This window comes from Leptonychotes weddellii, chromosome 2 (assembly GCF_054177405.1).
Source record: "Leptonychotes weddellii isolate Sample4059 chromosome 2, ASM5417740v2, whole genome shotgun sequence".
Lineage (NCBI taxonomy): Eukaryota > Metazoa > Chordata > Mammalia > Carnivora > Phocidae > Leptonychotes > Leptonychotes weddellii.
In genome coordinates this window covers 50,760,034-50,786,855 of record NC_138370.1, presented here as the reverse complement: position 1 = coordinate 50,786,855, position 26,822 = coordinate 50,760,034, and the positions used below count along the sequence as shown (strand labels likewise).

Here is a 26,822-nt window from a genome sequence, read left to right as displayed (position 1 = left end):
CTGCGCACTGCTCTTTTACTGACTTACCTTTTCGAATGTGGATTAGTCAGGGTTCTCCAGAGAAACAGAACCAACATAATATGAATATATGTGCACATCTGCTTGATAGGTGGCGTGAGCCAGACTCCTTACGGACGAGCCTTGGAAGGGGGTCTCTGGCACCTGCGGCACGCAGATGTTTCTCATCACAGGAATCCCCTGCCGGCGCTGGGCTCCGGTGGAGGAGCTCCGAGATCCCGCGAGATGGGGCTCCCTCTGGGGAGAGTTGTTCACCTGCGCAGTCCGCAGGGCTGGTTCAGCCGTCCTCTGAGCCACCTCTGACGCTCAGCACATTCCAGCCCATCCTGGCCCTGCCCTGCCGTCCAGACCCACACCTACTCCTACATATCAAATTAAAGGGAAAAAAAAATCTCTCTCTCTCTCTCTCTCCCCCTCAATCCCTCTCCCTCACTCGCTCTCTCCCTTTCCAAGTCATGTAAGACCTTATAGCAAGGATATAATAAGGAGCTCAAAATTTCCTGTAAGAGCAATGGAAAACAGTTCAAGGAGAGTGACATGATCTATCTCTGTCTAGCTAGAGAGAGAGAGAGAGAGAGATTTTCAGGAATTAGCTCATGTGGTCATGGTGACTGGCAAACTCAGAAATCCATAGGTAGGCCTGCAAGCTGGAGTCTCAGGGAAGAGCGGCAATTGAATTCCAAGGGTGGTCTCTTGGCAGACTTCTCTCTTCTTCAAGGGAGGTTAGCCTTTTTCTATTAAAGCTGTTAACTGACTGGATGAGAGCCACCCATATTTTGGAGAATAATGCTTTACTCAAAGCCTACTGATGTAAAAATCTCATCTACAAAATACCTTCACAAAAACATCTAGAATCATGTGTGACCTGATATCTGGGTACTGTGACCCAACAAGGCTGACACATAAAATTAACCATACAAATGGCTTCTGCATCTCCTGTCACAGTGTTACTTGTCCTTTCTGGTCTAAAAGTGACCTAGTTCCCTAATCCTATAAATCTATTCTGATCTTTTATCTGAATTCTTCTAACTGTTTTGTACTACTACTTTAGGATCTTATGCTGTGAAAAATGACATTTGAAAGCCTTAGAAAGTGTATTAGCTCACATTTTTACTTGTTATCTCTGGGTTTGTGGAATGTGAATCTCCTTGAAAACAGAGACTCTGTTGCTTTTCTCCAGCACCTAACACTATGTCTTGGAAACAGTATTAAATCAAACAGTATTGAATAACTGCGATCTTTCATTCAAAAAATTTTTTATGCTCCTGCATGAGAATGCATAAGAATATGTTTCACAGGCTCATATGTATATATATGATATATATGTTTTATTCATTGATATAGCCCCAGTACCTAGAAGAGTGCCTGGCTCATATCACCTTAACAACCATTTGGTAAAGAAATTAGAAATAGTCAATGGTGCATAAGGAGGGAATTAAATACAATATAAGTTCTATGGAAGAGGGGATCTTATGCTTCTGGTATATACTCCAAGCACCTGACACAACTCTAGACATGTATTAATTGCTCATTAAATGAATTGTACTGACCCTAGCAAAAATTCAACAGATTCTCGGTATTACCATTTACCACCTTATGGATAAGTGCTTTTATTTGCTAAAAAGAAAATCCACAATATAGGAATGGTGTTGTCAGATTATAGTAAATAAAATGAAAATAATGACTATTTCATTTTTTTATTCCAATAGAGCTTATTATGCCTCATTGGCATCTTTAACTTGAATTCTATTATTGAATCACCTCCAAACTAGAATATTGCATATTTTTAAAGTAAAACTGAATATACTCTATATATTTTAGCAAGAAATGTTAAGTTTTAAACATCTTTCAGATATCTTTGTAACCTTACAAAAAATACAACTAACATATATTTTTTTAAAGATTTTATTTATTTGAGAGAAAGAGCATGAGCAGGGAGGGGGAAGAGGGAGAAGGAGAGGGGTGGAGGGAGAGGGAGAAGTAGCTCCCCTGCTGAGCAGGGAGCCTGAATTGAGGCTCCAACCCAGGCTCCATCCCAGGACCCCAAGACCATGACCTGAGCCGAAGGCAGAAGCTTAACCGACTGAGTCACTTAGGCACCCCTAACATATGTTTTTTAAATATCCATTCTACGCTAGTAAAATAAAAGTCAAAATTAAAATGATCAATTTCATACTTTTATAATATGTATTCCAAGAACAAACATTCAGCATGCTTCTTTTTCTCCTTAAGTGTTTAACTTTCAATATTTAAAAAATGTATGTATTAATGTGGCTATTTGATGAAAGTTCTTAGATTACTTAATTCATTTACACAAGCTTTTTGGCAATAGGATAACCAGAAACTCCTGCTAAAAGACACTGCTGCAATGATAAGATAAAATGCATATTTTATTTAAGGTCTAATGTTTCATTAATTCCACACAAGAAAACTAAGAACTAAAAACACAATGTTTTTAGGTTTCAATTTTTACTTATTTTCATAATGAGATCAACAGAGAAGTTGGTGTTAGAATTGGGGAAAGAAGATCATTTTATATTTACACGACTAAAATGTTCATGTAGATGACCTCTCATGCAGAGATGTGATTACATCAGTCATCTCCAAACCCTCAAGTCCATCGTTCCTATAATCCCTGTATGTGCATATTTTTATGTGCATGTGTGTGCATATATGTGCATCAAAACCAGGCTTTTTACTACATGAAATGAACATAGAAAAGGAAGTCCTAGTAGATGACTTTCTGTAATTATCTCATTTCTCTTGTAAAATTGGTAACTAATGTAATAAAAGTATTTACTTTTCCATCCATAGGACCTAATTGGTGACCTGAAGGAGAAGCTTTCAGATCACTTCAAAGATGTCATGGTTGGCCTCATGTACCCACCGCCATCTTACGATGCTCACGAACTCTGGCATGCCATGAAGGTAGTGGTCTGACACAAAAATATACCTATAATAGGGGTGCCTGGGTGGCTCAGTCCTTAAGCATCTGCCTTTGGCTCAGGTCATGATCCCAGGGTCCTGGGATGGAGCCCCACATCGGGCTCCCTGCTCAGCGGGAAGCCTGCTTCTCCCTCTCCCACTTCTCCTGCTTATGTTCCCTCTCTCACTGTGTCTCTTTCTGTCAAATAAATAAAATCTTTAAATATATATATATATATATATATATGTAATAAGTACAAGGCAGTATTTCAGTAGAGAGGAAACTGCCCTGTGATGTTGCTGTATGTGATCAGGGGTTGGGGAGGGAATATCTGAGCAAAAATAAAACAACGAAAATGTTGTGCTCAGGAGAAGTGACCCTGTTAAGAAGAGGGGCTTCTATACCTTAGTAGCTGGGATCAGCCTGTTCTTTTGCTGTACAAACTCAGATCCACTGACCCAGCTCTATGCCAAACTACCAAAAGAAAAAACTAAATAAGCTTCCAGGGTTGTTCATATTCATCTCTCCCTAGTATGTATTCATAAATTAAGCAAAAATGTTCTAAGTCATGTGAACCTCTTTAAATTATTTGTAAAAATTGGACTCACTAAGTAAAAATGGGAAACTGAGTCAGAGACAAAATATAAATGACATCTTTATTTTTGTGACCCTAAGAGTCCTTTACAAAAACCATTGCTCAAGTGTATAAAAATTTTACTTCTGAAGAATTAAAAATAATGTCCTTACAGGAAAGTCATTTCCATGAAATAAATTGACTACAGATTTGTTAGAGACTTTGTTGGCTACGGATGGGGTACAAAAGGCTTTTTACATCTTTCCAAATACTGATATTAAACACCTGCAGAACTGTTGCAATCATTCCAATACCATGCCTGCCAATGACCAGATTACTCAATCTGTGAACAATGTGTGACAGGAAAGAGGAAAGGGGAACAAATTAAGGGAACCTGGATTTTGGCCATCATATTTGCAGATGAGAATAGACATTGTATAAAATTCATATGTATTTCAACCAATCGCTTTTTTATAAGTTGCATATGGCAATTCCTACCTCTTGCAAAATGATGTGACTACAAACTATAAGAAGGAAGTCTCAGGTTACTGTTTAGACAAACTGTTATATTTTATCAGTATCACATGGAATGGTAAGGATTTATGAAACTTCCTGGAAGAGGTGTTGTCTTTATGATCACTAGCACAGAAAAATAGATGCATATAGCTGTAAGAAACCGTAGAAAGTACCCAGTCCAATGCTTAGACAGATGGTACAAAAATCCACATTTAGGGAGAGGCAGGGAGCCGGCCCTGAAACATCTTTAGGAAACTAGGAGACCCTGGTTCTAATTTCAGCTTTCCAAAGACTGATATTCTAGTAGCAAAAAAAATCAGTGTCATGAGCCTTGTTCAAACATCTTTTTCCACATCATTTAGAAATGCCTATGTTGTTTTATTCTAAATGAAGGAACAGGGTTTCAGAAAATAGTATCCTCCCAGGGTCAAGTGGCTAGTAAATAGCAGAGCCAGAACTGAATTGGGCCTATCTTTATCCCAAACACGCTTTCTTTCTCCTCCGCCACCTCTCAGAATACCAGGAATGTTGTAAATCCTTATCATACATAAGATGCACTATTATTCCCAATACAAATGCCTTTATATTTCTCCCTTTCTCTGTATTACAGGGAGCAGGCACTGAAGAAAATTGCCTCATTGATATTTTAGCTTCAAGAACAGATGGAGAAATTTTCCAGATGCGAGAAGCCTACTGTTTGCGTAAGGAAGTATACATATGTACATATACTTTACACACATATAAGCTTTATATTTTTCAAATAGCACACAAAATATTCCAGTTTATGTGTTTTTAAAAATTTTCTAAGACACCCTTATATTTGAAATATCACTCACTCAAGACCAATTAACTAAGTAAAATTGATGATTAGGTTATCAAAACTGAACCGATTCTCTAGACAATCAAGTTAAGCAAAGTTTCCAGGAAAATAATTGCAAGTTTCTATGAGGTGAGTGTTTACATTAATTCAGGCAAGTGCCCAGCACCATGTGTAAGGACCATTTTATTTCTTACCCAGGAGAAACCAGGTATCTAGACAAAATAGAGCAAAGAACAATAACTGCTTAGCAAATTTGACAAATATGGTTAACTATTTCACTTTATGTAAATCTCGTAATCACTGTGATCTATCTCAAAATCAGATTTTTACACATTTTGAAAGTAGAAAAGTTAACTATTTTCATTTTCAAAAAGTTTAATGCCTTAAGTTGCATCGCATCATGTATTACCTCTCACTGAATGTCAAGAAACTATTCTAGACAGTTACCTCTGCTGCATTTGAGCAAGAACAAGGGGAATTTCCCAAAGGGAATGAAGTAAGAACCTTCATTTAAAATATTAAAGGAAACAGAGCACTTGGGGCAAGTGCTGGGCTGCATAGCAGTCTATGGAAATAGAATGCAGAATTCCGAATTTTGAGAATTAGAGAATGTGCGATGACTCTCGTGTTGTTTTTCAATTTTGGAATAAAGATAATAGCTTTTTAAGAAAACAGACTTGTGCCTATGTTACTGTTAGGTGTCCACATTTCCTTGGTGGACTCTTTAGGAGATTGACTTCATCTGAGTAGAAGGCAGTAAAAGACAAAGAAATGTCAACAGATTGATTGTATTTCCTGTACTTTCCCTTCACAACTGAGGAAATAATATTAACTTACTCAAAGTATGTTGATATGTGGTTCTATAATAAATCACACCTTTAACATGGAATTTTTTTCCTAGAATATAGCAGCAACCTTCAAGAAGACATTTACTCAGAGACCTCAGGACACTTCAGAGATACGCTCATGAACCTGGTCCAGGTATGAAATTCAAAAATTCACACCATTTTGCACTAGTAAAAAATATATATGTTTCATTTTCAAAAACTAGGACAGAAAACTCCAGTTTAAAAGTAAATTCTGTATAATAATATTTACTGAATACCAGCTAAATTCAAAGCACTATAATAGAAACTTGGCTTAGATATAGAAACAAATGAATATGAATAATACACCATTTCTATTCTAAAAAAATCTACTATATATAAGACAATTATGATTATAGACAAATACATAAATAATTATATTAGGTTCTAGCTCTCTGTCTAAAGAGCTAATAAGTAGAAATCCAGAATTTGAATTGAATCCTTTAGACTCCCAAGTGCCAGCATATGATCCTCAGCACTGCCTCTGAAAATTCTGTGGTACCATTCATCACCACAAAAGAACACTACTTCAAATTAAAATTAAAATTTGACACTTATTTTGTTTTTCTGCACTGACAAGATGGTACGTAATTATTTCATTCAATTAGTATTTCTTGAAAACATCCCACATACTAACATTGTAATAATATTTTTAGATATAATTAATCTTTGTTTTATGCGTATTCTTAAATATGCCTGTCATCCAATTCAGCAAAGACATTCAGGAATGTAAAAAGAATCAATGTGCAGTTCTTTACTATCAAAAAAAAAAAAATCTACTATCTTTTTTTTTTTTTAAAGATTTTATTTATTATTTATTTGAGACAGAGAGCATGAGAGGGAGGAGGGTTAGAGGGAGAAGCAGACTCCCTGCCGAGCAGGGAGCCCGATGCGGGACTTGATCCCAGGACTCCAGGATCATGACCTGAGCCGAAGGCAGTCGCTTAACCAATATACATATATACAAAATACATATAATGTATTATTTGTTTCAGAGGTACAGGTCTGTGATTCATCAGTCTTACACAATTCACAGCAAACAATCAATCATGGAACACTACATCAAAAACTAATGATGTAATGTATGGTGATTAACATAACATAATAAAATAAAATTTAAAAAAAAAGAAAGAAAATCTAAAAGTTCATAGCTGGGAAAAATGTCTCAAGAACCAGTATTTTGGTTTGGTTTATGTTGTATGAGTGTGTGTGTGTGTGTGTGTGTGTGTGTGTGTGTAATGAAAGAAGCACTTCTAAATCCCCCAAACTTGGGATGCTTGGGTGGCTCTGTTGGTTAAGTGTCTGCCTTCCGGTCAGGTCATGATCCCAGGGTCCTGGGATCGAGTCCTGCATCGGGCTCCCTGCTCAGCGGGGAGTCTGCTTCTCCCTCGACCTGCTCTTCCCCCCTGCTTGTGTATTCTTTCTCTCTCTCTCTCTGACAAATAAATAAATAAAATTTAAAAAAATAAATCCCCCAAACTTTTCTCTTTATGTCAAGAACATAACCAAGTAGTTGGTAGTTAGCACAAAATTTCACTTAGAAACATTAAGTAGATAGAATTTTATACATGGGGATGTAAAATTAAGAAAAGACTTCATTGCCTTTAAAGAAAAAAGAATAAATGATAGCCCTTTTAGGGAATAAAGGTGGAAGAGCAATACCTAGAAAGAGAGCAAAAGACCAAGAAGGAGGAGACTAGGGTGAGAATGCTGCCAGAGGACCTGGGAAACCCAGGGCCCCACACGTTCAGGAGGGGAGTCCAAATCACCAGATGAAAACATGGGATAGAACATGGAATGTTCTTTCTTCCTTTTCCCTGAGCCACTCCTGTACCAACTGCCTCTATGAGTTGCTAGATTTTTTTTAACCTAAACATTTCTATGGCCACTATTGCCAAACTCCAGATATTCTTCCTTGTCCTGTATCCTCTTCTGGTTTATCTGAAGTGGTACTGTGCAGTATATCTTCTGTGAGGGTTGTCTCTCTTTCACAGCTCGATTGTGGCAAATTTAGAGATCTAGCAGTTTGTTGCAGCTTGAGTAGCCCACTTTCCTTTAATCTGGATTCATGATGTCCTTGAAAATGTAAATATCTAAGAAACTTAGAAGAATTCTAAGGTAATTGCTTCCAGGGAATACTGTATACCACTTAGCCATACCCAAACTTCTCTCCTAGACATATTTCTCTGCATCCTTTCACTCTCCCTGACCATATTTCTTGTTTTTCACGACTTAAAGCCAGTTCCTTGAAAGTCCTCTCAGATAATAAATTTAGTCAGATACTTGCTGCAGGGGTGAGTCTTAAAAGATGTTTGCTTTTCAAATCTTCGTCAAGATTGCTTAGAGTCAGTGGTTTCCCCTTTGAACTGTTAGAGACACCAAATACCTGGACTTTCTCTCTACTCTCTTTTATTTCTGCTTGCAAACCAGCCAATTATTTACTGAGCTCATCTCTTTCTGGTAATACATGGCCCAAAACATAGAGTAAATGCCATTTCTCAAGCTCACATGGAGACCAGAACAGGTGCTACTGATCAGAATACAGCACTCCTCCAAGAAGTGATTCAGAGACTCAGTCTCCTTCCATCTAGTGGCTAATCTAGCTTTCCACCTTCCCTCTAATTTCATCATGCCTGTCCTCAATCTACAAAAACAGAAAGACACTGGAGGATTGTTCCAGGGGATTTTTATGGGCCTCGCTGTGATGTCTATCACTTTTGCTCACATTTCATTGGCTAGACCTCCATCAGATAACTCCCCTTAATATCAAGGGTCGCTGTAAAATATATCCAGTTGTTTGTCCTCAAAGATGAAACAAGTTTGGAGATCAGCTATCAATGTGAAAATGAGACTTAAAAAGCTGCAACCAAAACAGGCCAGTGAGCAACAGAAGATGGAAGAATGAAGACATTTATGGCAATAAACAGGAAATCTATGAGGATGACTATTTTGGGCACAAAAATAGAGAATGTCCCAAGGGATAGCAATGAATTAAAAAAGGGACAAATAAAATGTCCTGCATTATTTCTTAAAAGTACTTTAAAGGGTAAATGTCTTTGCATTTTTATTCATGCTTTAAGTTTTTTGACATAACCTTATTGTGTCACCATTTTTGATCTTTAAAAGATGACTGTTTGAAAGTTTCTTGGTCCTACTTCTAATCTTACCTGTAGAATGATGATGTTCATCATACTATATACTATGTAATAGTATACAATTTTAATCTGAATATATTAGCTATATTTTAAATTTCTATATAACTAATCCTATCATGGATAATTAATTCATATGAGATGAAAAAACCCAACTCCATTTTAATCTTTTATTCCTTCTGTTTTGTTTTCAGCCTTGATAAACTATGTATGTGTAAAAAAATATCAGTCCAACATTTACCTGTATTTGATTGATTCCTGAGTTGTTCCAACAAGCAAATTTCAGAAAAGCTAATATGAAAGCTAGTATGGGAGTAATTAGTTCCCATCAAGCCTCTGATTCACCCTGCTCTTCAAAGCCTCCTTCTGCTCCATGGGAATTGCTCTCCTCCGAGCCTGTTTTATGTATTTCTAGTCTATCTTACCATATAATGTGGGATGTGTACACATACCCACCTATCCCAGTAGCTTCAGTTTCCCAATCATGAGAACTATGTCCTATTCAACTTTATAGTCTTAGAACAAGGGTCTGTGTATGATACGTGGAAAGCAAGTCAGATTTTTTGGGAATAAATGCTGCAAAGAACAAATTCTTTAAAAAGTCTGAGTGAATAAAGAATAACAAGGAAACAAGGAAGCATTCAGTATGGGAAAGAAAATACAGAATATTCCCCAGCTATTCAGGAAAACACACCCATAGCCATATGCTGATTTTTTCCCGAAATTACAAATTCAAATATTTACCTTACAGAGATTTCTATTTTTTTAATTCTACAAAGCTTAGTTTTTTAAAAAACAAAGTTTTTTAAAACTTTTCTGAAGTTAAAGTATTGTATTACTGTACACAAGAAAGATAAATATTAAGAATTATTTCTACCTTGTCTAAAACTAGTCTGTATACAAAAATAGTTAAAGTGATAGCATGACTATTATTAATGAATTTTTCTTCTAAGATATCAATGGCAGTGAATTACTACTTCATTTTCCTTCTTTTCTTACTTATGTTATTTTGCTGTCTTCTTCATTTGGGGTGGATTAACATGTCCAATCAAACACAGGTGGTATGGTTTCCCTTAATATATGTTTGTTATGATTAAAAACTTCATGTTGGGGCACCTGAGTGGCTCAGTCATTGAGCGTCTGCCTTCGGCTCAGGTCATGATCCCAGGGTCCTGGGATCAAGCCCCGTATCGGGCTCCCTGCTCCGTGGGAAGCCTGCTTCTCCCTCTCCCACTCCCTCTGCTTGTGTTCTCTCTTTCACTGTGTCTTTCTCTGTCAAATAAATAACGAAAATCTTTAAAAAAAAAAAACTTCATGTTGTACTTCACACATATTTTGTATGATTGAATTCAAGAATTAATAAATATATTAGATTGGAGCACTAACTCTCCATTCATTACCAGACAACATGGATTTTACTTCTTTTTTATCCTTTTTATGCGGTATGGGTGTGTGTGCCCAAGTTATTCTCAGTTTTGAATTAGGAATAAAAATTCCTAAGGAAAACATTGTTGAGGAAGCCAAGTATTAACTGCACCAGATCAAGGAGAGATTGGTAATTTGGACTGACTGGATTTCTTCAAATTGTTCACTTGAAAAAGGTGATATAGTACTAAGCAAATCCACTGACTTTCAGTTAAATTAAAAATTTTCAGGAGCTCCTGGAGGGCTCACTCGGTTAAGTGTCTGCCTTCAGCTTCTGTCATGGTCCCAGAGTCCTTGTGATGAGCACCCAATGTCTTATGGAAGTGTTGTGTACCTGAAACTAATATTATACTGTATATTAACTAACTGGAATTTAAACAAAAACTTTAAAAAAATTCTCTCAATTTAAAAAGGTCATAATTTGTTAATTTTCAACTAATGATGCTACAAAACATAAATTAAAACAACAGTTTCCCAGTCAGAAATTCATATCAGCATAGGCATTGCCCCTAATAAAGGAAAGCCAACGGTCCCATTGTAAATCTATGAGTTGCATCCTAGTATCAAACAAGTTTTTATTTTCTTAATATCCAAATAGAAATTTATTTCAATTTATTGATGAAAAATATACATTCTCTGGTAGGAAACAAAATGTATTTTATTAGGATAACTTTGCATTCCATTAAAGCTATGTCACAGTCCAGCTTCTGCTCCCGAATCCTGCTTCCTTCCTCTCCCTTCCGTAAGTGTTTCTCCCAAGCTCACTCCATAATAAATAGGACACGTGCTGACCTCCATCTCGGAGTCAGCTTTCCAAGGAACCCGAAGGCTATATCCCCTCCTTGTAGAGACAAGGATACCCAGACTTAGAGGGATTACCATTACACATCTACTGAATGAGAAGGCCGATATGAAAAGAGGCCTAAGTACACTATCACCCCATTGTTTAAATCTAATTTCTCCTGTCTTCAACCCCATTTGACTCCACTCCAGTTCTACTTCTATTTTGTAAAATGTTAATGACCAGTATGCAAATAACCTCTTAATATCTCTGTGCCTCTTAAATGGTTGAGCTATAAACCACTTAAAAGTACTGACATCTCAGAATCAAGATTGCAGTGGATTTTTTTAAAGCAAAGATTCTTATATTCCAGAAGAAAAAAAAAAAAAACACAGTTCTGAAAATTACGCATGACAGAAAATAAGTCAGGGGGGAAATAATCAGTGAACAATGTTTTCTCAGTGTAATAGGGCAATCAATCGTATTCCTAATTGCAGTTCCTTTTCTGTGAAATTAAACAATAATGCTTTATTATTGATAAAGTCTATATGTGGGCATGTGCATTTGTATATAAAGTAATATTATCTATATAGATATACATATTTTAAAACAATGCACTAATTTACGTCATCATGGGGTTTTATCTAATTTGGATTATGACTTTATAGTATAAAGTATTATTTATTAATTTCAATTTCTAGGGTTCGAACATTAAATTGTGTTTGTGTGTTTAACTTAGAAATAGCTTTTCAATGTAGTAAAGTTTTCCTTCCAATAGAGGATATCAAAAAATGAGGGTGAACAGAGACCTAGATTTTATAAGGAGCCAAGGAAAATTAATAAAGTTTACTTAAAAATTAAAAACTTATAAGGTTTCACAGTACATTTCTCTTTTTTTTCTTTTAAGATTTTATTTATTTGATAGAGAGAGACACAGAGAGAGAGGGAACACAAGCAGGGGGAGTGGGAGAGGGAGAAGCAGGCTTCCCACTGAGCGGGGAGCCAGATGCAGGGCTCGACTCCAGGACCCTGGGATCATGAACTGAGCCGAAGGCAGACACTTAACGATTGAGCCACCCAGGCACCCACAGTACATTTCTCTTAAAATGTAAAACACTCTACAAGTATAAAATAATATGCATTTCATAGAAAATACTTAAATTACAATAGAAAATGGAAGTAAAAAGAGGTATCTTACTTAGTATAATCTCCTTTAATAGTCTTTTTGAAGATCAGAAGTCTCATGGTAATTCATAATGCTTATGTATAAATAATTATATATATAATTAAATGTATAATTTCTTTTAGATTTTTTTAATATTTTGAAGATTTCCCATTGACTCCCAACTTCTACATTAGTGACTCTTCAGTTTTGAGCCTCTGATTTAACCTTTGGATTAGTAAATCTAGAAAGTTGGGAAAAGATAAAAAGTGAATTAGGGAACTGAAAAAGTTTATCACTTCCCCTGACCACTGTCTGTGGTATACACCACTTGAGAGAGAATCTGTCTAGACATTTTACAAAAAGGAAATGGAATTCCTTCCTAAAGGTTGTGCAATTTAGACTGATGAGTTCCAGTCAGATAACTGAGGGCTACTTCAGTGTAAACAAGTCTCTTCTACCCTATAGTTGGGATCATTATTCTCTCTCTCAATCTCTGTCTCTTTCTCTCTCTATTTCTGTCTGTCTCTGTCTTTCTCTTTCTCAATGTCCCATATATATATATATATACACAGATGATAGATATTCTCTGTGTAAAACAAGGTATATATCTACATATCTTTTCCTCTTAACCATATTATAAGTCAGTTGTATGTTCTTTATTATTTTACCTTCTTGAGATTCAGATTAGGGAGATTTACTTTGTAAATTAAGGAATATGAACCCATTATTCTCTCAATTCCCTCTCAATACAAATATCCTAAAATTCTTCAATTATTGTAATTACATCCACTACTTCCCTCTGCATTTTATTTGATTTTCAGAATCAAAGTAAAGACTGTCTTTGGCTTTCATCTTTTTAAGATCATAAAAATCAGTCACACCTCTTTTGTGAATTAATAGAGATTAAGGGAATTGGAGCATAGGAGCCTTAAGATATTCATGAAATGGAAAGTGTTGAAAATTATTGTCATATTTTCTGGGAGAGAAGATTTTTTACTTAATCTTTAAAGTATTTTCCAAAAAGGATATTTCTAATAAGGAAACAACTCAGCCAGAACACCTTCTTGAAAACTAATGCCAATCATTAAACGTGCTTACAACACTTCATGCATGCTTTTATTAACTAGATTTACACTAGATCTAATTATCTGTCAAATAATAAAAAATTAATCATTTGGAGACTAATTAATCAGTATGTGCAAATCACACTGGAGATGATAAATGTTTTCACAGAAGGAGAGGAAACGACCCAATTGGATGCTTACTCTTCATCTTAGCTGTTAGGATTTTCCTTACAATGGTTTCTCAAACTTGTACAGTGAGATTTCTGGGGATGTTATTGCCATCAGATTTCAGTGATCATCTGTAGTCAACTTACCTGTTTCAAATATTTTCAGCTGGATTTTCATTCCCTTAATTTCTTCTTTCCACAGTTTTATTTTGCCCCAACCCAAATTCTGTACTCATTTATGCTATTTCTCTAGCATTTACATCAGTTGCACACACCATGCTGCTCTCTTAGGCTTTTTACATGACAAACCAGCTTGACTCTGCCTCGGTGGAAAAAGCTAAATCACAATTTACTTATTCACATTTTTTAATCCACCAGTCTGCTTAAAGTGCTTTTGGTAATTAACTGCACAAAGAAATGAACAGACAAGCACCATTTCAAGTTCAATGTCAAAACTTTTGTTTCAAAAAATATTTCAGTTACAGAGAACTTCAGAAAATTCTTAAATATTTCTCACAAACTTTGTAAGGGTAGGTGTTTACTTAGCTATGTAGTTTAATTGGAAATCACTCAAAATTTCAATGATCCATAAAATTTTCCTACATCTACTAACTGATTTTTTTTATTATTTATTTTAATTCCAGTGTAGTTAATGTATGGTGTTATATTAGTTTCAGTTCTCAATATAGTGATTCAACAATTTCATATATTGACTCAATACTCCTCAAGATAAGTGTATTCCTTGTTGGCTAACTGAACATAATAATAAAAAAAAATAAGTGTACTCTTAATCCCCTTCACCTATTTCACCCATCCCCCACCCCCACATCTCCTCTGGTAACCATCCATTAGTTCTCTATAGTTAAGAGTCTGGTTTTTTTTATTTGTCCCTTTTTTTTTTGCCTTTGTTCATTTGTTTTTTTTCTTAAATTCCATGTGTGAGTGCAATCATGTGGTATTTGTCTTTCTCTGTCTGGCTTAGCATTATACTCTCTACCTCCATTCATGTCACTGCAAACAGTAAGATCTCATTCTTTTTTATGCCTGAGTTAATATTCCATTGTGTATATACACCACATCTTCTTTATCCATTCATCTATTGATGGATACTTGGACTGCTTCCATAGTTTGGCTGTTGCAAATAATGCTGCAATAAACATAAGAGTGCACATATCCCTCCAAATTAGTGTTTTCATATTCTTTAGCTAAATACCCAGTAGTGTGATTAATGGATTGTAGGGTAGCTCTATTTTTAATTTCTTGAGGAACCACTATACTATTACACAGTGGCTGCACCAGTTGGCATTCCTACCAACAGTGCATCAGGGTTCCTTTTTCTCCACATCCATTCCAACACTTGTTTATTGAGGTTTTTATTTTAGCCATTCTGACAGGTGTGAAGTGATATCTAATTATGGTTTTGATTTGCATTTCCCTGATGATGAGTGATGTTGAGCATCTTTTCATGCATCTATTGGTCATGTGGATGTCTTCTTGGGAGAAGTGTCTGTTCAGGTCTTCTGCCCATTTTTTAATTAGATTACTTGGGTTTTTTGGTGTTGGGTTGTATAAGTTCTTTACGTCTTGGATACTAACCCTTTATTGGATATGTCATTTGGAAATATCTTCTCCCATTCAGTAGGTTGTTTTTAGTTTAGTTGGTTGTTTCCTTTGGTGTGCAGAAGCATTTTATTTTGATGTAGTCCCAATACTTTATTTTTTGCTTTTGTTTCCCTTGCCTCAGGAGACATATCTGGAAGGATGTTGTTATGGCCAATATCAGAGAAATTACTGCCTGTGCTCTCTTCTGGAATGTTTATGGTTTCATGTCTCACATTTATGTCCTTAATTCATTGAGTTTATTTTTGTATATGGTGCAAGAAAGTGGTCCAGTTTCATTCTTTCACATGCAGTTGTCCAGTTTTCCCAATACCATTTGTTGAGGAGACTGTCTTTTTCCCATTGGATATTCTTTCCTGCTTTGTTGAAGTTTAATTGACCAAATAATTGTGGATTTATTTCTGGGCTTTCTATTCTGTTCCTTTGATCTACAGAAATCTGTTGCATTTCTATTACACAGCAGAGAGAGCAGCAGAAAGAGAAATTAAGAAAACAATGACATTCACAATTGCACAAAAAATAATAAGATACCTAGGAATAAACTTAACCAAGGAAGTGAAAGACCTATATTCTGAAAAATGTGAAACGTTGATGAAAGAAATTGAAGAAAACACAAAGAAATGGAAAGACATTCCACGCTTATGGATTGCAAATATTGTTAAAATATCTATACTACCCAAAGCAATCTACAGATTTAATGCAATCCCTATTAAAATACCAACAACATTTTTTCATAGAACTAGAACAAACAATCTTAAAATTTATATGGAACCACAAAGGACCCCAAATAGTGAAAGCACTCTTGAAAAAGAAAAACAAAAGTCGAAGTGTCATAATTCTAGACTTCAAGTTATATTACAAAGCTGGAGTAATACAACTGATCTTTGAATTCCGCTATCTAAAAGTCATTTCTTTAGCTTTCCTACATTTATTTAGTATTGATTCAATTAGTATTTGTCAAGTGCCTGCAATGTGCCAACCATGATTCTAGGCAATAGGGAATTGTGAATGAACAAAAGAGACAAGGACCTCATCAGTGTTTAAGAAGCTTACAATCTAATGGGGGAATAGGAACAATTCAAGAGAAATCTAATGAACAGTTACATTATATAGAATGTTAGAAGGCAGTGAAAGATATGGCAGAGCAGGATAATGGGGATAGAAATTGTTGGACTGGGCATAGTAGGTAGATTGCAATATTACATAGGTTGGTCAGGGAAATCTCATTGAGAAGATGAGATATGAGCAAACATTTGGAAAGAATGTGTCAGCAAATGAATGGTAATGATAGGGCATTCCAGGCAAAGGGAAAGTTAGGGGAAAGTTCTAAGGCAAGGGAGTGGCTGACAGTTGTGAAGAATAGCAAGAAGGCCAGCTGGTGCCTTCTGAGCAAGCCAAGAAAATGTTCTATAGTAGTGGTGAGTAATGTCAGAAAGTTCAAATCTGTGCCTTGTAAGGACTTTTGCTTCTGTTCTGAATGAAATGGAGAGAGGAGAATCATTACTGGATTTTGAGAAAAGGAATGATATGATTTTTTTTAATATGTACAGTTTGTTGCAAGGCATTTATACCTCAATAAACCTGTTCATTAAGAAAACCAAACTCAATAACAAACCAAAGACTCTAATAACAAGAAAAAAGATATTTGAACATACATTTCACCAAAGATAAATGGATGACTAGTATGTGAAAAGATGTTCAACATCATTGGTCTTTAAAACTATTGGTCTACTTTGAGAAAAGACATACACACAAAGACAACTCATTTAAATAAAAAAAATATTCACACTAGATGCAATGTTGAGGAAAAAGTAGGGAGACAGGATAGAAACAAACCTGTAAGGATGCTATATCAGAAAAAAAAAAAAAAAAAAGTCAAAATACAATATTAATTTGGACCTATAGGAAAGCTCTGGTAGTGATGAAAAGTGCCCAGATTCTGCATGTATTTTGAAGGTAGTGTCTATATTATTTCCTGAGGAACTGGATGTAGGATATAAAGTAAAAAAGAAGAAATAAAATGTTACTCAGTTTTTTAGTCTGAGCAGTAGGAACAGTGGAGTTGTCATAAACTGAAATGTGGAGAGTTATGGATATAAGAGGTTTTTAAGTTGGAGGGAGATCAGGAGATAGATTTTGAACATGTTGTGTCTAATATGTATATTAGAAATCCAAGTGAGGGTGTTTGGTTGGCAATTGGAATATATGCCCCTGACATTCAGATGGTAGATCTAAGCTAGTGATGTAAAATTGGGTATCATTACAACATAGATGGAATGTAAAGCTACATGAACAGTAAAGATTAACAAGGGAAGGATTGTACATGCAGACAAGAGCAGTACTAAAAACTGAGTACTACAACTTTCCAGTATTAAGAGATTGAAAAGTAAAAGGGGGACCAGTACACAAGATGGAGAATGATTAACCAGGGAAGTAGAAAGAAGGAAAATGAGAGTGCAGAATCCTGGAAGCCCAGTGATGAAGGCATAGCAAGGAGGAGAGAGTGAGCAATTGCATCAAATCCTACTGATATAGGTCAAATAAGATGAAGAGTATGAATTGCCATACTAATGTTTTTGATACTAATATTCAGAAGAGTTCAAAGGAGAAGAAAAATGCCACGCCTTTAAGTTTTAAGGTTGGAATAGGCAAAGTCATCAGAAGATGGGATGAAGCACTCTTGACTATGAGTAAAAGAGAAAAGGCTCAACTAGAGATGGAATGAGAGTGGGCCTATGGAACTAAAGGACAGCCTGATGTCAAAATTTCACCAAAGCAAAACCATTTCTGAAGTGGAATTATGGCTATTGATTGAAATAGCAATGCTTCAGACATAAAGAAATCAGCAACAGTAAAACATGGCCTTGAAGAAACTTATGTAACTAATTAGAACTGGTTACTGTTGTAAAGGAAGAGTCAACAGGAAAATTCAAGAAGTTGGATATTGTTTATTCAATCCCCAACTTTTAAGACACGTAATCCATTATGATTCCCTAAAATTTGAAATATTTTACTACATTTGTGTAAAATATTGGTTAAGGAGAACTGGCTTTCCTTTTACCTCATGTTTTAAACTAAAAGGTTCAATAAAAATGTATCCAGTGTCTTGAAAAAAAAATTTGTATCAACTTTTCCTAAGGGGGACACCTCTAAGTGATACACAACTTCTAATTTATAATTAAAACATATTAAATTTTCCAGGGGTACAAATTTACTCACAAAAGTATGTAGTTTATTTATTTCTCTATGAATAAATTGATCTTTCTCATATGCTTCCAGCTTTGGGTTAGCAAGGAAGAAAGCCTAATATTTAATTTAATAAACAAATTTAATCCATACAATACTTTGAATAGTCAATGTGAGTACCTGTTCAATATCATTTACACAGTTATTGAGTTAAATACTCAACTCTCAGATTTCTGGCCCTGTTGGTGGAGAGGCATTTGTGTGTAGTTTAGGAGATATCTTTATGAGAGTGATAGTGCCTCAGATGGTGAAGATATTTTCGGCATCCTTGCTCATCTTGACTATGGAATGGTAGTTCTGAACAACTCTGGACATGCAGCTGATGAAATATAGATGTCCAGGGTATGAACATTTCTCATTATCAGCTTCTAAACCATGCAGCTTGTTAACTTATGATCCTTTTTCTGTCTCAATTTGGTCAGAGCCAAGTAACCTTCTATGATGGTTTAGCCTCATCTTTACTCTCACTGGAGCTGAAGAATCCCCTAAGTTCTAGGTCCCACACAGTCTACCAATGTGGTCTACTTTATAGCTCTTGGCTACTGGAACAGTCTCTCCCTGCCATGGTCATAAACGACTCCATCTGTCAAGTTCCCCAGCCAGGTTCTCAGCTAGCATGCAAGTTCCTCCATCAGGAGGAGATAAGGAATTTGGGACCCATTAATGCTACTTAGGGATTGAGGTCAATTCAAAAAAGTTGTATTTAGGACTTTCCTCAGCCTGATCTTGCTATATCACTGAGTTCCTTGCAATGTGGGGCAATTTCCGAGTCCAAAATCATGATGGGAGCAGAAGCCACTGTATTCTCAGTGTTCTCTCAGCATAGAAAAGAAAGAAGAAAGAAAAAGAAGAAAGAAAAAAAGAAAGAAAGAAAGAAAGAAAGAAAGAAAGAAAGAAAGAAAGAAAGAAAGAAAGAAAGAAAGAAAGAAAAGGGAAGGGGAGAGGAGAGGAGAAGGGAAGAGAAGAGAACAGAAGAGAAAGAAGAGGAGAGGACGGGAGAGGAGAGGAGAAGAGAAAGGAGAAGAGAAGAGAAACAAAGAAGAAAAGAGAAGAGAAGAGAAAGAAGAGAAGAAGAGAAGAGAAGAGAAGAGAAAGAAGAGAGAGAAGAGAAGAAGAGAAGAGAAGAGGAGAGAAAGAAGAGAAAAAAACATTCCCTCCAGATCTCAACCCAAAGGAACATTAAATGAACTGTCTGATCACATATCTCTCCTAACTCTTCCCTCCACCCCTTATAGTCATAATCCTTGGAGACCAGAAGCTCCTGCACTGGCTAGCCCTCCTTCCATCCTGTTTGCAATGGACATCTCTGATCAACTTGACCATGTCTGTTCTTTATATGATAAATGGGTGGGAGCAGTGGGCATGATACAAATTTGTAAAATATTCTTACTCCACAAAATCTGGATTTCATTATTATTTTATTGTTGCATGTGTCCTATTTGACATGTCAGAAACTAAATATTAACTCATTCTTTCTCTCTGAATTTTCACTCTAAAATGTTAAATCCATTTGTACTACCCACTGCCAGGCCTTGGATGCTCAGTTTGATGGGAAGAAGAAACTGCACAGAAGAGTGAAAAACATTTCAACATCTTTGAAAGATGACCACTGGTGCAAAGAAAAGATAAAACCCACATTTTTAAAAAAGACCTATGTTTCATATAGTATTCAACAAATATAAACTCCAAATAATGATAGAATTTTCTTAGGAATTACCAAGGTATTTGGTGGTTCAAAGATTTTTGTCCCAATAATCCTATATGGGTTGTTAATTAAGAAAATTTATAAAGGAAAACCTGTGCTTATTTTACAGGGAACCAGAGAGGAAGGATATACAGACCCTGCTCTGGCTGCTCAGGATGCAATGGTAACAAGAACCAGATCTCAAAGTGACTATGAAAACCCTTTGTTAAAATGGTCTGGGGTGGTTATGGGGCTACTTCCTAGCGGTATGATGTTTCAGGTCCTGTGGGAAGCCTGTCAGCAGAAGACAGGGGAACACAAAACCATGCTGCAAATGATCCTGTGCAACAAAAGTTATCAACAACTGTGGCTGGGTAATTATTAATCAGGTTTCTTTTCAGCTACTTAACTGATAGTATAATAGGAAGCAGGTAGTTAATTGGAAGGGAGAAAAAGGGAAATATTACATATAGAGGAAAGCCAGTCATCACAAAGGTACTTATTTTGAATTACATTTATACAGACGTGTCTCATCTAATGACATTACCAAGGAATAAAATTTTCTTAAAATTTTCTTATAATTTTATTTTTTCCAAAAACTGAATTATATAAACTTTAAATACTGAATCTTTTAAAATCATCTCTGTTTCTGATGGAGAACTTACTCAAATAAATTAGCTATTTTCTATTAGGCATATTATATGTTTTCTTGAAGAGAATATAGTAAACATGGGTTAATTAGTCCATTACAAGTCAAGGAGATTATTATTAATGTCATGATTTGTGTGAAGCTGCCATATTTGTCTTAGAGGTGCACTCATATTAGTTTGCACATTGTTTGACCTCTATACTTTTCTGTTTCTTTTAGTTAAAAAAATTGTTTTGTTTTTTTCTACATAAATAAAACACTATAAAAAATTGTAAAAGACAGCCTACTCCAACTCAACCTGTAGCCCTATATTTTATTTACTTTCACTATTTGTAGCAATCTAATCAATATTTATATTTTAAATTTATAATATGTACAAAATCTCCTTTGAATTATATCAATTTGTTGAAGTTTTCCAGGAATTTCAAAATATTTCTGGGCAAGACATGGTAGATGCCATTAATGAATGCTATGATGGATACTTCCAAGAGTTGCTAGTTGCAATTGGTAAGTAATAATTTACTTGGTGCACAGCAGACCTTTGGTGTATAGCAGACCTTTCATTCCACAATAAATGCCGATTAGCTTGATTGAATTAAAGATGCATGACTTTGCTCTTCATTGAGTCACTTTCCCCTGAAGTTAATTATTTAGTAAGGATGTTAACTCTATAGAGGAAAGTACATTAACTCCTAATACAATGCACTAAACTGGCAACTTGATAACTTTAATGAACAAATACCCTTCTCTAATAGCTGGTTCAACTTTCATACTGGGAAACTGAATTCTCAGATATTCTCTCAGGTAACTGGGATCTCATACCTTTAAATTCATTTTATATGTACTGATTTCCATTCTCTTGTTAAAGAGCAGATAAATGCTAGAAATATGGCTCCCTTTTCTCCAAGAGGAAGAGTTGTTTTTTTTTTCATCATCTTTAATATTTTGCCTTTAGGGGTAAGTTCTACCATAAAAATTTACCAAGTTGTTACTCGGTAGTGATTTCTGCAGGCTACTGTGAGAGAGACATACCTCCATCTGTTTCCTAAGGAAAGATATCTTCCCATAGAGAGGAAAACAGTGGGAGCTATCCATAATGACTACTATTAAACTACCCATGCTGTACCTTGTGCTGTGCTGGGACTTGACAGCATACATTGTAGGAACTACAAATGAAGGGTCTTTATGAAATATCCCCAGAGAGAACACACATCAAGTAATCACTTACATTTGTTGGATAAATGTACGTTATGATTTTCCATTCCTGGAATGGCACAAACATACATGGGCATTGGAGATAGTAGGGAACAGAATTTTTATAGCTTAGTTTGTAAAGGAGTTTTAAGCGAGGGTTCCATTAAAAAGGTTTGGTGGGTTCTATGAAATCCTTAAAACAGTATACAATATATGAATATGTGTGTGTGTTTCTGAGAATATGGTGCATTTATTGTGGCTAATTCTCAACATAATTTAATAACCACGTATCACATCACAACTCATTTAACAACAAAGGCCCAAGGAGGTTAATTGACTACTTCAAAGTCTATCAACTAATGAACAATAAAGTTATGAAAAGAACTCATGTCATCTGAATTTCAAGATAGCTCTTTCCGCTATAGACCATACCACAAACAAAGCAGTGGGTGAGAGGAAATAAGGAAATGAGAAATACCAGAGAACAATTTAACTGATTCATTCATTTATTCCATAAACATTTATTGAGTCATCTACTATTCTCTCTATTGATTCAGGCCCTGCAAATGGAACAGTAAAACAACAAAAACAACAACAAAACTCCTTCTCCTCAAAGTGCGCCACATTCTAGCAGTGACTCAAGAGTGCTATGAGGTTCACAGTTATAAATAAAAGTAAAAGATGGGGGCATGGTCTTACAATCTAAAATTATCATTTGAACTATAGAGAAAGCACTGTTGTGATGACTTTATTTTGCCCAAAAGTTATAGCCCCACATATGTTACTCGTTTATTTATTAACTTATTTACTTATTCAAATAAGCATTATTGAATGTCAATAATCATCAACTGACCTCCATCAAGGACAACAGTTCACTAGGCTGTAAGTGGTTCTAATGCCATAATGCTTTTGATAAGATGACTCCTAACACTGGTCCAGGCCTCTTATCGCCCATCCATTCTTCTTTTTTTTAAGAGACCTCAGATTTGGGGTGCCTGGGTTGCTCAATTGGTTGAGCATCCAACACTTGGTTTCGGCTCAGGTCATGATCTCAGGGTCGTGAGATCCAGCCCCATGCAGCAGGCTCCACATTCAGTGGGGAATCTGCTTGAGATTCTCTCCCTCTGTCCCTTCCCCCACCCACTCTCTGTCTCTGTCTCTTTTTCTCTCTTTCAAATAAATTTAAAAATCTTTAAAAAGAAGAGAGAAAGACGTCAGATCTATTCATAAGTCTACAAGGGATTAAAAATAGTGTTTGCACACTCTGGTTTCTCTTCAGATCGCATAAATCTTTCGCCTTTTAAAAATAGCGTTTGGGAAAATGAATCAATTGCATATTGAATTCTATAATAATAAAAATCTATAATAGTGGTGATAACCTGGGTCTCTTTGAAGCTTTATTTAACTTTCAGATAAAAGGGAAACATTTTTCTTCACTAGACACTGTGAAGGAACTAAGAGATCTCTAAGAGATGGAGATAGACTAAATGAAAATCTGAATGAGTCATTATAATATTGTTACTTTACATTTTTCTATAGGTTATGGTTTTACCACCATTCTAAATATTGAAATTTTACTACAATGTACAATGAGGGATCCCACATAGGACTCAAAAAGTTTCACTCTCCCAGGATTTTAACAGAAAAAAAGAAGTGTTTTCATTGTTTCCCAAATTCTGAAGAAAATATATATCATCACTCTCAAACGTTCTTTTTTTTCTCTGATTTTTCCTAGTTCTCTGTGTTCGAGACAAACCAGCCTATTTTGCTTATAGACTGTATAGTGCAATCCATGTAAGTATGACCCACATATTTTTTAAATTTCCCCAGAAAATCATGTCTACTTTCTCAAAGCACTAGGTTTACTTTTATTATTTAAACATTTTTGAACTTGTATGCAAATATATTCATTTCAAACAAAATATGCTCAAGTGGAAAAAAAATGTATTATACACCAAAACGAGAACCACCAAATAAATAATGTTCTGCTTTCTGCATCAAATTGAGTTACCTGAGAAGTATGACTCTGTGGGGCCTATCTCCCCCATGTGCTTTAGCTCTTCTTAGCATATGAAGAAACTGGCAAATCCAAAAGCTTTTGTATTGCGCCAAAGGCCCTCCTTCATACTTAATTCAAGTACAAAACATAAACTATCAAGCAGGAAATGTCAAAACATTATAAACCCTTAGTAAGAAATTACTACATTTCTGAAATTTAAAAATATGAAATAATGGCAGTGGTTATTTTTAAACCTAAAGTGTTATTTTAAAAAGTACTTTAAAAAGAGATGGCTGACAACAACAAACTCTAAATCTATTTTGTAATTAAATGAAAATGTTGTTCATAGTTTAGTGTGATAGGCAATCACACATCCTTTGGTACATTTATTTTTAAAGAAACAAACACTTAAATGCATGAAACAATGCACATTTTATCCATAATGTGCATAACACATTTTTAGAAAAAGAAAAGTTCTGATACAAATCATTATACATATATCATACCTTCAAAAACTCAGTGAAAATTATTTTTTTTAAAAGTCAGTAATACAGTAGTTTTAAGAGTCAGTGTTTTATCCTCAAAGTAATTTTTCCAGACCAACTTATTAAAAGTAGCTAGCATGCTGGGATAATATGATAATAGTCGAGAATATTTATATTACATATCTTGTGTAAAGAGTATTTTTTATTTATGTACAAGAACCAACTTATGTATCCTCAAAACACATGTATCCTATGCTCACAGACTTCACTTCTATTTTTTTCTATTTCCAGGCAGAAAAAGCTGACTTGATTTAAAAAATTTTTAAATAATATATTGGACAATATTATGGAATGATTTTAACAGTGTCCTTCTCCAAAAATAAAATGAAGTTTCACTTGTGAATGACCATGGAGAAATAAGCATAATTAGTCTGATTCTAAATCTGTCCAAATTGAGGGCTACTTATTCTAATAATAAATAAAAATTCTATTCCTTCTGTGTGTGTTTCAATGCAAAAATGAATATACATGTGCTCACAAGAGGAGGATTGTATATTTAAATAGTTGAATTTTTGATATATGATGACCTCAAATGTAAAATATTGCTCAAAACTGTTTATATTACCCTTAACCAAAGAAAACTACAGGTATTTTTCTCTAGTGCACTTTAAGTGAATGATATACAACTTAAATATGGAAACTTGGGTAAATCATTTAATTTAATCACATCAAATTGTGAAAAGATTGCTTAGAGGTCTATATCCAAAACATTCAGACATCAAAAATTTTATTATCTTCAAAAATATATATATATACATATATTTATATTATGCTCACTGGCCACTGGATGTCCCCATTACTCCATTTGAAAAGACAAATTGAAATTGGTGTATAAAGCAATATTCTTTTGGGGAGCTAGTATACAAAAATTGATTTTTGTATTTTTCAGTATTTGAGTTTAAATCCAAAAATATTCCAAATACCTGGAATTTTTATTTTTACAATTTTTAGTAATAGACTGTAAAATAAAAATGTAATTGCTGTCTCACTCAGACATATCAAAGTTCATCTAACATAATTCAAAACCCACCTCCCTCCCCAGCCTAGAATTTTTACTAGAAAGAGCACATGATCAGATTTGTATTTTATAATGCAGTGTGAGGGACACTAGGCTAAACGGAAGGAACTGTTGCAGAATCAGGAAGGAGAGAGTGTGAGGGTTGGCCAGGTAGTAAAAGGAAGGAACTGTTACAGAATCAGGGTGAAAGGATAAGGGCCAGCATCAAGGCAGTGACACTGGAAATAGATATGGGACATTTAAGAAGTAACATAGAAAGGGGGTGTAGGAAGACCCTGAACTCACCTCCTCCCACCGACACACCAAATCTACACCTACATATAGAGCAATTCTGCCTGAAGAACTGAAAGCTGAACAGCTTCTGCACAACAAATAATGAAGGGTCCACACAGAGAAGGATAAGAGTTGGAGACGTAGTAACCTCTACACAAAGACCTATAGTAGGGAGGGATATCACTGAGGTGCCCATGCACAGACTCACCTGCCCTGGGCACAGTGAAGACACAGCAGTTTAAAGGGCAACTAGACTATAAGTAAAGGAAATCCATTCATTAACCTTAAAACATCCACCAAATGGGTGAGGAACTGTGGGAAGCCTCTCTAGGGTCATAGGTGTGAATGAGCACCAATTTTCACATTCCCCCTCCACCTTGATAGCAGAGACAGAAACAGGGTCCAGATGCTCTACCCAGCTTGCTAGGGTGGCCCCAGCATGCCCTGGGCCCCTGACCCACACCAGCTTCAGCAGCCCCACCACAGGCAACATACAGATGGCCAACTGGCCAACAGGCCCATGAAAAGATGTTCAACATCACTCATCATCAGGGCCATGCAAATCAAAACCACAGTGAGATATCACACCTGCCAGACTGGCTATTATCAAAAAGACAAAAAATAACATGTGTTGGCAAGAATGTGGAGAAAAGAGAATCCTCATACACTGTTGGTGTGAATGTAAATTGGTGCGGTCAATATGAAAACCAGTATTGAGTTTCCTGAAAAACTTAAAAATAGAACCACCATACAATCCAGCAATTGCACTTCTAAGTATTTACTCAAAGAAAACAAAAACACCAATTTGAAGAGATATAAGTGCCTCTATGTTCATTGTAGTATTATGTACAATAGCCAAGAAATAACCTATGTGTCCATCAATAAAGACTGTGTCACACACACACACACACACAGACACTGGAATATTACTCAGCCATTAAAAAGAATGAAATCGTGCCATTTGCAACAACATGGATGGACCTAGAAGGTATTATGCTAAGTGAAATAAGTCAGAGAAAGACAAATACCATATTATTTCATTTATGTGTAGAATCTAAAAAACAAAACAAATGAATAAACAAAGTGGAAACAGACTTACAGATACAGGAAACAAACTATT

At 35.4% G+C, this 26,822-nt stretch overlaps 1 protein-coding gene across 1 annotated transcript in view; it reads left to right on the top strand.

Annotated features, from left to right (window-relative positions):
• The window catches only part of ANXA10 (annexin A10), a 105,400-nt gene that overhangs the window by 75,428 nt on the left and 3,150 nt on the right, over positions 1-26,822 (top strand). The window contains exons 4-10 of the mRNA XM_081812920.1: positions 2,833-2,946; positions 4,645-4,735; positions 5,756-5,835; positions 20,155-20,208; positions 20,305-20,398; positions 21,085-21,180; positions 23,603-23,661. Of these exons, the coding sequence (XP_081669046.1) occupies positions 2,833-2,946; positions 4,645-4,735; positions 5,756-5,835; positions 20,155-20,208; positions 20,305-20,398; positions 21,085-21,180; positions 23,603-23,661 (588 nt within the window). The remainder of the gene's footprint in view (positions 1-2,832; positions 2,947-4,644; positions 4,736-5,755; positions 5,836-20,154; positions 20,209-20,304; positions 20,399-21,084; positions 21,181-23,602; positions 23,662-26,822) is intronic.